The sequence below is a fragment of the Mus caroli genome, chromosome 16, assembly GCF_900094665.2.
Source record: "Mus caroli chromosome 16, CAROLI_EIJ_v1.1, whole genome shotgun sequence".
NCBI classification, from domain to species: domain Eukaryota; kingdom Metazoa; phylum Chordata; class Mammalia; order Rodentia; family Muridae; genus Mus; species Mus caroli.
The window spans coordinates 7,654,039-7,667,130 of NC_034585.1; the positions used below are offsets into that span (position 1 = coordinate 7,654,039).

The 13,092-nt window shown below is 45.2% G+C and overlaps 1 protein-coding gene across 4 annotated transcripts in view; it reads right to left on the reverse strand.

Moving 5' to 3' along the window:
* Positions 1–13,092, reverse strand: part of Txndc11 (thioredoxin domain containing 11) — a 59,663-nt gene that overhangs the window by 7,578 nt on the left and 38,993 nt on the right. For 2 of the 4 annotated variants that reach the window (XM_021184570.2, XM_021184568.2), the window contains 5 exons: positions 11,274–11,386; positions 9,059–9,259; positions 5,276–6,068; positions 2,259–2,401; positions 1,722–1,831 (listed from right to left, as the gene is read on the reverse strand). In XM_021184570.2, the coding sequence (XP_021040229.1) occupies positions 1,722–1,831; positions 2,259–2,401; positions 5,276–6,068; positions 9,059–9,259; positions 11,274–11,386 (1,360 nt within the window). The remainder of the gene's footprint in view (positions 1–1,721; positions 1,832–2,258; positions 2,402–5,275; positions 6,069–9,058; positions 9,260–11,273; positions 11,387–13,092) is intronic. The other 2 variants (XM_029470298.1, XM_029470296.1) reach the window with 1 other exon arrangement.

A 13,092-nucleotide genomic window follows, 5' to 3' on the forward strand; every position in this document is an offset into this window, starting at 1 on the left:
CTAGAGCCTATTGTAGACACAACACAATTCAGTTGCAGGACAGAGAAATTAAGCTGGAAAAGAAGTGCAAGGTCACAGAACCATAAGATGCCATCAGGCAGCTAGGAAAGAAAAGACATCAATGATCTTACGCAATGGCAGAGCTTGCCTGCACAATGCTGACCTCCAGACAAGATGTGGCCCACAAGCACATCAGTGGCATGACTATTTCCTGACTAGATTTGAGGCCTGCTCCATAACTCAAAAAGACCATCAAAATTCATCAAAAGGCCATGACCATGAAGGTCACAGACCCTAGTGGGGAACGTGCTAGTGTTAATTTACTAAGTGTATAAATGCTCTGTAAATATGTATGCTTGTACCCACAGGCAAATGCTGCTCTCAGCCTTCATCAGAGAGGCTTCTTTCTATAGCCAACAGTGCTAGATGAAGGAACTCAGGAAGATGGAAAAATTTAAGAACTGATGATTGGGGGAGGGATTTGAAATGCTCTATTCTGAGCATGACACAGCCATTGCATTCATGAACATATAACATTTACTCAGAGATATGGGAAGGGCTCATGGCCTGTCCCTCCTGGGGATTCATTAGCCCAGGGAAGGGAAGTACTCAGCTTCAGAAGTGTAGCCACTGGTATATCCTCTTATGTTCTAGGGTACAGCTCCACACCCATAAGCATGTGGGTGACTCTGGTTAAGCTCGGTTACAAAACAAAAATAGTAGGACATGACTTACAGGGAAGAAAGAAAGAAGGTTAACAGGCATGAGGGTAGAAAAAGGGTGTGCACTGGGTGTACTCAGGGTGTACCATATATGCACATATAAAACTGCCGAGGAGCTGGGTATAATGGTGCACTCCTTCATTCCTAGCACATTTGCAGCAGACGTAGGTGGATCTGAGTTCAAGGTCAGCGTGGTTTATACACAGTGAGTTACAGGCCAGCCAGGGCTACATAGTAGTAGACTGTCTCAAAACAAAATAGAACAAAGCAAACATCTCCCACCTACCCAACTGTCAAAGAATACATGTAATTACACTGGTGTTTGAAGGCAGGCATGGTAGCTTACACCTGTAACCCTAGCACTTGGTAGACTGAGGCAGAAGGACTGCCAAGAATTAAAGGCCAACCTAGGCTACATAGTAAGCTCAAGCCAACCTGAACTAGAGTGAGAGTCTGTCTCAAAACAAAAGATTTAAAATGTGTATATACAAAAGTCCACATAAAGCAACCACAGTCATAACTAGACACATGGCTATCAACAAAGTCTTCCTCTTTATTTCACCAATAAAGAGGAAAATAAGGGCAAAGGCCCTGAGTCCAGGGCTGGAGTGTAATTCTGGGAACCACTTTCTCAAGACGTCTAAGCAGCCAGACCTGGACCTGTTTTCCTATGTGTTCCAGTCAGCAATAAGCATTATTATGATTATTAATTTCCAGCCCACCCAGCATGGGTGGGTTGGCAGAGAGGATTAAGAGCAGCAGGCCAGGCAGTGGTGGCACGTCTTTAATCCCAGCACTTGGGGGGCAGAGGCAGACAGATTTCTGAGTTCAAGGCCAGCCTGGTCTACAGAGTGAGTTCTAGGACAGCCAGGGCTACACAGAGAAACCTGTCTTGAAAACAACAACAACAACAAAACAAATGAACAAAAACCAAACCAAACAAACAAAAAAGCAACCAAGAACAGCATGGCCCGTGATGCTAAAGACTGGTGTCCTTACCTGGCCACAGTAAATGTGTCTTCTGGCAGGAGCCGAGCTAGCTGGATGAAGATGTGATTGAGAGACGGGCAAAAGCCACACCACTGTGTATAATAGAGCAGCAGAACGTCCTGTGGGAAGGAGACAGTATTTACTCACACCTGCTGTTGGCCCTCACTTTCTGCTGGGCTGGAGGCATTGAGTCAACTCAACTGCCTGTGCAGAAATCATGGTGAGATTTTCATCTTTAGTTAATTGTGATTTTTGTTTATGGTCTTTGGATAACTAGAAAAGCACCATGAAATCTGCTCACGTCCCACCACAACACTAATCTGCATATCAAAACCAGCCTGTTTTCCCTCCAGTAACCACAGCTGTAGGCACCGAGAGGGGTAGAGGGCTTGACTTTTGTTCCTCTCTGGCACTCCTAACCCTGGTCCTGTAGTGATCAGGACGGGTCACTACAGAGTGAGCACTCTCCATGGAGCTGCCCTCACTCCCACGAATGTGGGCCTCACAGTGCTCGCTCTCCATGAAGCCCTAGCTCCCATCGCATACCTGTTTCCGAAGGGTCACTTCCCAGAAGGTATCAGTTGTCACTTCCGTGATCAAATGCTGCGTGGGAAACTGAGCAGAGTCACTTCCAGTGAGATGCCTTTTCAAAGGGCTGTAGAGAACACTGAAGTTTTGAATAAAAGACTCTGAAAATAAAGAGAAAATGAGATCAATGGTGGTCTAGGTGCAAGCAGAATAGGTGGCCTACTTTAAATTTCAAACACTTCAAAACTGAAATGATTTCCCATGTCTACATTTTTATTATTGCTTTATTTTACTTTTGGTTTTGTTTATAAGATAAGGTCTTACTTTATAGTTCTGGCTAATTGGAACTTGCTATGTAGACCAGGCTGGCCTTGAACTCAGAGATCAACCTGATTCTTGAGTAATATGAGCAAAGGCCTGTGTCTCCATATTTATGGGGGTTTGTTTGTTTGTTTTAATCACCTCAACTAAGCAGAACCTAACACAAGAGCCCAGGGTACCAATAGACCTGACTTTGGCAGTAGTCACTCAAAGGACTGTCCTTTTACTAACTAAACAGTGTGTGCGTGCATAGGGTGCTCAATGCATTGTGGGGATCCATCCTGCTCTTTTCCACAGAAACTGCCACAGACACACACCATGAAAACACACACAATGGCATACACCAACCCCTCTGCAAGTGGCAGCCTTGAACGCTAAGACTTTAAGCATCACTGCAAACGCAGTGCTAGGACAACGTGAAGGTGTTTAGAGCTCATTAATCTCAGACCAGAAGCTTTTTGTTTCCTTTATTAAAGTTCTTCAAGTTTCCTTTTTAAAAATGCTAACAAAAACAAACAATTATACATAGTGAAAAATGTATAAATAAACCTGTAAGTAAAAAAGTCTTAACTTACACCAACAATCTCACCCTTGCCACCAATGCCACATCTCAGAACCCTCTGCCTCAGTGAAGCAGCACTAGTCTATAAACTTCCCTTCTTCCAACTCCCTCCAATGGAGGTCTTAGCAGTGACTCATTATGTAGAAGCGGGAGATAGGGAGAGTGTCATGAACACTAAAAACATGTCTTTATCATAGCTCAGCAAAAGTTAATTGGCCATAGTTTTTGAACTGTGAAACCATGGCTCCCTAATCTGAATGAAGCCTAAATTCTGAAGCCACTCCCAAATCTGCTACAAAGTCTAGAACAGAGAAAACTGCTGGGCCAGAGTTAATATAAAAGATGAGATGAAACCTCAAGAGGGCTTCTTTCAGCAAACCTGTACATTCAAAGTAATGTGTTATGAGCTTCTCTGAGCTGAGTATTACTCACAGAATCCAGAGAAACCAATCACCACTTGCTTTAAAACTTACAGGTCCATTTCGGTGTGGTGGTACACACCTTTAATTCTAGTGCTTGGGAGGCAGAGGCACGTGGATCTCTGAGTCTGAGGCCAGCTTGGTCTACACAGTGAGTTTTATTAAGCCAAAGTTAAGATAAACCCTGTTTCAAAGAAGGAAAAACACCAAATCACAGTAACAAAAAAAAAACATAGCTGGGGGCTGTGGAGAGCTAGCTGGCTGCTCTTTCAGAGGGCCTGGGTTCAGTTTTCAGCATCTACATGGTAGCTCACAATTGCCTGTTCCAGGAGATTCAATGCCTCTTCTGGCCTCTCTGGATACCATACATATATACATGCAGGCAAAATGCCATATACATAAAACAGAAAAATAAAAATAAAAACATAAAGCACATGCTTGGGGGACAGAGAACTTAAGAGCACTGACTGCTTTTCCAGAGGGCCCAGGTTTGATACTTAGCACCCACATAGTGGCTCAGAACCACCTGTAGCTTCAGATTCAGGGGATCTGACATCCTCTTACGGCTTAGGCAGGTACTGCACACATGTGGTATACAGATAGACATGCAGCAAAACACTCATGCGCATAAAATAAAAATATACATAAAAACAAAATACATATTTCATTTTAAGAAAGCCAAATATACCAACATATCATAAACTGGGAGTAACTGTACTCCATAAAGTGGCTGACCACAGGTTTGCTTTGAGTATCAAAGAGCTCTTGTGATTATACTATATAATTTGACACAGAATAACCAACATTTCGTGAGTCCTTTCATGAAGGCGGCAAATTTGAATGTTTCACCTGGATAGACAAAAGGACTAGGACTTAAGGAGCTATGCTCACCCTGTCTTCATAGTCTCTAAACTTAGAGCTCAAGTTCCTCTCACTATCACACTCCTCCTTCCTCCCTGCACCTCCAGTGATGCTGAACTAACAAGGCTTTTGAATTCTTAGTTTCTTGTGTTGCGTGTCAGAAACCTCGGCAAAGTCTGAGGACAGGGCTGCATGAGCTGCTGCTGCTGCCAAGCCCTGGGAGTCAACGCTGGGCTGTTTTCCCACAGTAAAAAGGCTTAGGCCACCTCCTGTGGTTTTTACTGCACGTGCTCTCAACACTTGTATATTGCAATGTAGGCACTGGGGGATAAGGCAGGCTTCTTCAACATGCTATAAAAGTTCAGCATAACAAATGGGGCCTGGTGGCCCTGAGACTCATACATTCAATCCCGTGGAGCAAGAGTGAGCAAGACAATCTCTCTGCTTCAGCTCCTTTCAACTGTGGTGCCATTACTGGCCATGCCCATCAGCCCCTGCACATTCCACTAGAAAGGCTCTCAGCACTTCGTCTGGCATGGGAGCCAGGTCCCTTGTGGTTAGTGTTTGCTCTGCTTTGGAAAGGTGACAGAAGTTGCCAGTCTTAGCCTCTTAGCCCCCACAGGTTAGCTGACAAACTGCACCAAACTTTGACAGCCAGAAGCTTCTGCTCTATTCCCTGGACAAACTAGCTTCTTTTCAAACTGACCAAGCAACAGATAGAGACAGTTTTCCATCAGTTGTCTGAAGCTCTGAATGAGCTCTGAAGCTGGTGTCACCCCCATGATTAGGATTAATGAGACCATCAGTGCAAATGACAGCTCTTAAGCTAAGTAAAGCTGATTATGCAGAGGGGGGCAAACCACCCACAGTACCTAGAGTGAACTTCATGAGGGCTTGTTTGGGATCCAGGATATAGTGAGATTCTTCTTTCACATCAACAATTGTGGCAAACTCCTTCACAGGAGCAGAGCTCGGGGCACCCAGTCTTTCTGCATATAACCAAAATAAATTGGAATCCAAAAGGTAAATGTTCAGGGTCTTGTTGGTTCTGCAGCTCAGGCCTGTGAAGGCTGTGCTAGTGAGGCCCACTTGAGGAAAGCGGTACCTGTTCTCCTCAATGTGAGGAATGGAGCTCGGGGCAGTGGCCTCACAGCTCTTCTCTAAGGAAGAGAACTCGATGGCTGGGGCTGTCAAGACATTCTGTTCAGAGCCAGTTAAGCTTGCCATGCCCCGGGATATGGTCCTGCAACATGCAGTGTAGTAGCTGAAAGGGCTATAGGAGGTTAAAAAATTGCTGCATTCTATGCTGCCCGACACCACATGATAAAAAGTCTGCTCCTTGAGGTAGAAAGAATCCAGAGCGGCTGCCATCTCGAAGAAGCTGCACTGTGGCACACTCACTGAGCTAGGCCTGGTACCACCCACTGTCTGGTTGACACACAGCTCACAGACATTGTGGGTCCTGGAGAGGGCTGGCCCCTGTGGCAGCACCACCGTGTTACAGCAGGGGGATGCTGCCATCAGCTGAGTATCAGGCAGTGGAGCTGGCAGCTCTGGTGCCAGGGACTGGAACACAGGTGCCTCTACCCGCCGCAGGTGCTGAAGGAGGCGCTCCACCACCTGGTCCCCATGACAGTTATTGTACTCCAAGGCCACTTCGGTGATCTGAAAGACAGAGCAGAAGTGGTAAGAGGCCCAAGTTTTATGGATATGGAAAATGGCAGCTCTGCTGCTTGGATGGCATCCCCAAGTCACAGGCAGGAGAGAAGTAGTCATGACAAACTTTTGTTGTTGTTGTCTTGTTTTTAGTTATTTGAGACAGGGTTTCTCTACAGACAGTTCTCTACAGACCGGCATATCTACATATCTTAAATTTACAGAGATATGTCTGCCTCTGCCTCCCAAGTGCTGGGATTAAAGGCGTGCACTACCACTGCCCAGCTCACACCAGACTCTTAATACAGGAGTCTGAGTTATTTTTTTTACATTCCCCTCTATCAGCGCACAATGAACCACTACTTTGAGTCAGAAGGTTCTAGAGATACCTGCCCACCATATATAGATAAAGTCCAGCAGGCAAAACTGTTCAGATCAGGAATGTATCCTGACAGAAAGAAATGGAGCCCTCTTGCCTCTCAGGTGAGCATTCTTTCTTTATACCGTTAACATTCTCCAATGCTGTCATTTTTCTCTAGTCCTCAGTAAGTCTGGAAACTTCTCAAACACATTGGACATTTAAGTAAATTTACAGCATATATTCTCCAAATACATCCATGCCACACAGGAGATCACCACACCACCCTGCTCCCAATAGTCCACACCCATCTTTCCTTTCTAGAGCATCTCTCCCCAACTTGGACCACATTTGCTAGGTTTTAGCCTCGAGCTAGAAACCAGCTAGTCCTCTATTCCTGCCCAGTCTTCTCAGGCCACACCCTCCTTTTTCTTAACTCCTGAACCACTTTCAAGTTTAAGGCCACATTCAGCTACTTAGTGAGTTCAAAGTCTGTGAGACTGTCTCAAACAAAAAGTCTATCAGTATGTATGAACCATCTAATGAATACATTTTCCACTTAGGTAACTTCTATAACAGTATTTATAGAAGATTAATTCAAAACATGTTTACAGACTAATTCTTAGAATAAAAAGACACTTTAGAAGGTAAACTAGATATTTTAAATGACCCCTGGCCCATAAAAAACATCACTATCTTTTTGGACAAGATTCTTGACAGCACATGTGCCAATTCCCAAAGACTGCTCAGAGCAGAAAACAAATCAAAGGGGTTTTGGAGGCGGAGACAAGTGTTTCCTTTAGCATGTTGCATAATATATAGCATGTTGTCTCAAGAATGCTCTTAGGGACATGAGGGGCTGGTGTTCCTGGTGTCAAGATGTATGTTTTCTTTGTGTGTACACATACAGGATGGAGTGTGCATTCGTGGAGAACATGTATAAGGCAGCTGGCACTCCTAGGCTTGGTGTAGCCACCACCTGGTCACTTCTGGCCTACACAAAGCCTACAACTGTTACTAGCTTCCTTGCCTAGTATGCCCTCAGGTGTGTAAGTGCTTTTAAGTGTCTGCCCAGACCTAGGCCCACAATGGCAATGGAAAACAAAGCTACCTGAGTTCCCTCCTTACCCGGTGTGCCTGCTTCCTTCTAAGCCTCTCCTGCCCTCTTCTTCCACTTCCTGACCCTGGCCTAGCTGAGCCTGACTGTCCTCTGCCTGAGTTATAAGCAGATTCTTGATTCTAGATTAGACCATCTTCTGAGACCAGATGCCAGTGTTTGCCACATACTTCCTTTCCCATGAGCTCCCAGTACTCAATGAACACTGGCCAGGTTGACCTGCCACGTGGAGGGAAAGTGCTGAGCAGATGCTGCTTGTCGCAGAAATGCATAATATTAAGGACCATACCAGCCATGTGTGGAGGGAAGGTGACAGACTCCACCTACCTCAGAGCACCCCTAAGAGCTTGAGGAATGGAGTCACAGGTGAAACTGAATTAAAAAAAAAAAAAAAAAGCCTGTTGGTAGATTCTAGAAACAGAAGATGTAGGGACATGCTCATCTGAGAACATGAGGCTAGAAGCAAAGCCTCCCTTTGGTGCCAAATTTAACCTCAGCCCTCTGAAGTGAGGGACTAGACTCCTGCCAACACTACCCTGCACCCTGCATGCTCAAGTCAAGTCATGTCTCAAAAGTTAAAGTGACAACCTCCAAAGACCTTGTCAACTCTTAATCTAGATGGTATAGAGGCCTGGGCATGAAAAAGAGCTTCTTGGACCACAAAGCATTCATGCAATGCACACTTTCTAAAGAATGGAGCCTTGAGTCCCACTTCAGTTCAGTGGGAGGAGCAGAACTGCTTCACTTCTTTCTCTGGTCTTCCTTTAAAGCCAGGCTGGGCAGCCATTAGAAAGCTCCCAGTGGGGATGGCAACTTGAAACAAATGCTGGAGAACAGCATATCGAGCCTGGCTAGTGACTTCTTCCCCAGCTTCCAGAGCAGTGCTGAGAGGCCCAGGGACAGGCACTGTCTGCTTCGCCTGGGCTGTGTTACAGTGATTCAGATTATAGTTTGGGCCAATTAAGGGATCCTTGAAGGAAAGAAAAAAAAAAAGCCTAGTAAATCCAATTTAGCAATCCCAGGCTCTCTGCTGATTGCTATTGCTCCCTCTAAGTGCCTCCAAATGATTCACGTATAAAATGAACTCATGCCTAGAGAGAACGGATATCCCAGAAAGCAGGGCAGGAGGGAGGGAAGACTCCAGGCAGGGCAGCTGTCTCTGGAAACCTGTCTATAAGGTTTAGAGAAAGACAAACATCATCAGTGCAGCTGTGCCTAGCGAGGTCCCCCAAAAGTGGCAGTCCCTAGGCTTTACCAGCTTGCCTGAGTTCCCATCACCCACTCAACAGGAAGGTCAGTGCAGCCATCTGAAGAAGTGCTGTTTACTAGGTCTCTGGGGAAACAAGTTCATTTCCCTTCTCTGCTATTCACCCCAGACCGCAGCAACGAATAGACAAGAGAAGCTGGGGAATCCCTGTCCCAGGCAAAAGCCACTGAGCCCCAGCTACTATTCCTGATGACTCCTTGTGATGATGGATTAGTGCCCTTGAATGTGGAAGGTTTCAGAATCACTAGGACTCTTACCTCATCTAGAAGAGGATGCCTCTCGGCTAGGGGATCAAAAGGTATGAACAGGAAGAGTGCTGGTCCTTTCTTCAGCTCATTGTTCAACAGCAGACTCTTGCCTCCATGAGGCTGTAGCCATCGGAAGAGGGTCTCCTGGTTTTCTGAGGCCCATTTATAGATGTTCTCAGCTGTGAAGTTCATGACTTCCCTGGGAAAGACCTGCCAAGGACAAATATAACAGAATAATGCAGAGGTGTGTTAGACAAGGCAGAGGGAAAGACTAGCACCGCACTCCAGAGGCCGGGTCAAGCTGCACTGTAAGGGAGGAAAAGGCACCCAGAGGCCATGACTACTGGCCATAAAGCCAACACTTAGCCCACCTCTCCACACAGTCTCAACAAGTGGGCTGAAAGCCACCATGGGAGCAAGAGGTGACTTTCATATCACTGGGTTCACCTTTTGTCCCCCAAGAGACTCAACTATCCAGACACTCTCCCTGTCTTCAGGTGGCTGTAATGACCTCTAAACACCCTAAGGAGAGTTACAAAGCACCACATGGTGTTTATAATAATCTAGAGGTCTATTGTCTATTGTTACAGGATGTTATATCTTCATCTTAGCTTGTCAAATTCTATCCCAGAGGCCAAAGTGAAGCATCCACTAGGCAGAAGCTATAAAGGCTTTGTTTGAGGTCACCCCAGTAACTGGACAAATTCCTGGCATTGAACAGGGATTCAGCAGTGACCTGAGTTGACACAGGCTGTAGATCACATCATGTGTAGCAGGAAAGAGACACTTGGAGGCGTTTTCCCTTTGGGTTTTGTTGTTGTTGTTGTTTGTAACATAAAAGTACTTTTGAAAGACAATGATATAAGTCACAAGTTTCAATTTCCAGAGTGGTACTTTGGGAAGTTTCACAAAATGAAGCGTTGGGAACACTAGAATGGAGACCTAAGTGACTTCACATGAATGTGCCTACTGCTTTTTAAGACACTAACCTTCCAATGATACTTCATTTGATAAACACTGGTAAACACTGCCCAGAACTACTGCCCAGTTCTCCTTCCCCCCCCCCTTACTCTTCTGCAGTGTCCTGTGCTATAAATACACGTCAGCTAGAACGATGGTGTGAGAAAATGAGAGCTAGCAAAGCAGAGGAACTGAGAAGTGAGACAGGCACAAGGAGAGTGGGCAGGCTGTGGAGAGGCAGCCAGCAGCAATGCTCAGAGGAGGACAGTGGGGGTTTAAAACATTTCTATTTGGAAAATACAAAAATACAGTTTAACAGAATATGAATACCAAGAAGAAAAGCACAATATCTGTGAGCTCTAAGAATTAGGCAGATGCTAAAATGACTGGCAAGCAAGGGCAATCCCTATTGAGTTTTCGACAGCATCTAGAAAGACCCATGAAGAAATCTCCACTGAAACCAAATACCAGTGATCCTGTCAGCAATGAAAACACTTCAGAGGACCATCGAGAGGGCTCAGTGGATAAAGGCACTGCTGCCAAGTCTGACAACCTGAGTTCCATTCCTACGACATTCGTGGTAGAAGAAAATGAACTCCTACAAATTGTCCTTGGACCCATGGTGTGTGTGAGATGAAATAAATATAATTAAAAATAAAATACTTCAGAAAAATACCCTGTCAGCAATGACTATTTAAGTAGCAAGAACACAGCTGTGAAGCTCAATGCTCAGAGTGGGTGAGTGGCAGCAGGCTCAGCACAAAGGCAAAGGAAGGAGACAAAGGAGACAGTGAGAACCAGGTCCTCGGAGGTGAGAAGCTATCAGCTCCTCACTGTGTCTTGACAAAAACTTCCACACTGCACCGTTAGTGCAGGGATAAGCTGCTCATGTCCCTGCGCTTCATACAAGAACACATGAACAATACTGCCCAGTGGAAGCTCATCTCAGAGATCATGCACCTAGAGTGAGAGATCACCAACTGAGTAGCTGCAGCTTCACTCAAGAAGGGCAACAACCCAGCAAAGCTATTCCAGACTCTAAAATCTAAGCAAACAGGTTCTAGACAGCACAGTTAAGAGCCCTCTAAGGCACGGATCTTAACCGGGACTAGGCTCTAGAGTGGGCTTACAGGAATTCTCAATTTGTACACATGTTCTTTCTGAGGGAGAGGCTCATACATTTCATCCAGTTCTTAATTGAGTCTGTGACCTACTAAGGTTAAGAACCACTGCACTAATACAAATGTGATTTTAAAATACTTACAAGTGATGTGTTGAAATGTCTATGTAAATACACACTTCCAGAGTGTACTAAGGATACCAGTTTCGCAAGATGTTTATTTGTGATAACCCCAAATCGTACTGTTCCTAGGTAATCTGAAACAGAAAATTTTCCTTTATTAAAGAGAGGGCCCAGGCCTTACAACAACACAAACCCATTGATCCAGTCCTAATGCACCTAGGCCCTAGAGCAAGGCTGTTGCTAACCTGGCCTGGCCCTGGAAGGAGCAGTTGCAGAAGCTAGACCCTTCCCTTGCAGTCAGCCGGGGTGAGGAGACTGCCACATGACATCCACCTGCAGCTATCTGACTGTCCGCCTTGCCACCCTGTTTTCCTTGCTCACACAAGCCTACCTCTGGGGAGGCACAAGCTGCTGTCTTTGAGCACATTCAGCTCCTTCGCCTTACTCATCGTGCGCTCACTTTCCCCCACTACCTGCCTAGTATCAAGTATTCAGGGGAGGGAAGTTTTGGGGGGATGGTGGGACTTTCTTCTTACTTTGATGGTACCTGTAAGTACCTATATTGTCTTACTCATTTATTTACATTTTACTTTATCCAAATTCCTCTTAGGAATTTAAGTTCTTATTTATTGCTGCTACCCTAGTTGAATGAAGATGACTCTAAACTTCTGATCCTCCTGCCTCCACCTTCCCAATACTCGATTAAAGGAATGTATCCCCACAAGCAGTTTATAGGGTGCTGGGGAGCAAACCCAGGGCTTTATACATGTTAAGCAAGCACTCTACCAACAGAGCAGCATCGCATGCCACTAACTGTATGTGAAATGAATGAAGCTAGCATATACACACAACTCACACAAACTGACAATAAAAAAAATGATTGAAATGTGCACACCACAGAAAGGGAATGGACCTGGATAATCATTACATCAAAAAAATACCCAATCTCACTCTGAGGAAAGCAAAATAATACCACTTTTGACCTTCAAACTGAGCCTGAAATGTAAGGCATGGGGAATATAGAGTATCAATGACCAGCAGAACACCAGGGGCCCTGATATAACACAAGCAGAGATCGTAAAGTTTGACATTTGACAACAGAAGTTTGTGGCCTGCTAGCAACAAAGAAGGGACAGCACATCAGGCGTGGTGGTGCACACCTTTAGTTCCAGCACTCAGGAGTCAGAGGCAAGTGGATGTCTTTGAGTTCGAGGCCAGTCTGGTCTACAAAGCAAGTTTCAGGGCAGCCAGCACTGTTACACAGAGAAACCATGTCTTAACAAACAGAGAGGGGGAGGAGAGAGGGAGGGAGAAAAAGAGGGGGAGGAAGGGAGGAAGGGAATGGAGGGAGGGAATGGAGGGAGGGAATGGAGGGAGGAAGGGAGGGAGACAGGCAGAGAAGGAGAAAAAGAAAGGAGAAGAACAGAAACACCTCCAACACAGTACAACTTCTGTTTAAGGTTTAAAACAAAATCCCTCATGCTTGGAAAATAGTATTCTTTCCTAATGGGCACAGGGGAGTAGAAATCTATAAAGAACCTGAAAGAGGGTGCAGAGGCACACCACATATAGTCCCAGATATTCTGAAGACTGGGGAAGAGGAATGCTTGAGCCTAGGAAGAGCTTAAGACTGAGTTGGACAAAATATGGAGACATGCCTCAAACAGAGCAAGAAGAATCTGAAAGGAGAGTAAAGTTAGTTTGGTGTTGGGGCACAAAGAGGGTCACCCATGGGATGCTTTCATCACTAAAAATAGATAGATAGATAGATAGATAGATAGAGATAGATAGATGAATACATAAGTAGGCGTTAGTATGCTGTGTGTGCATCTGCCATAGC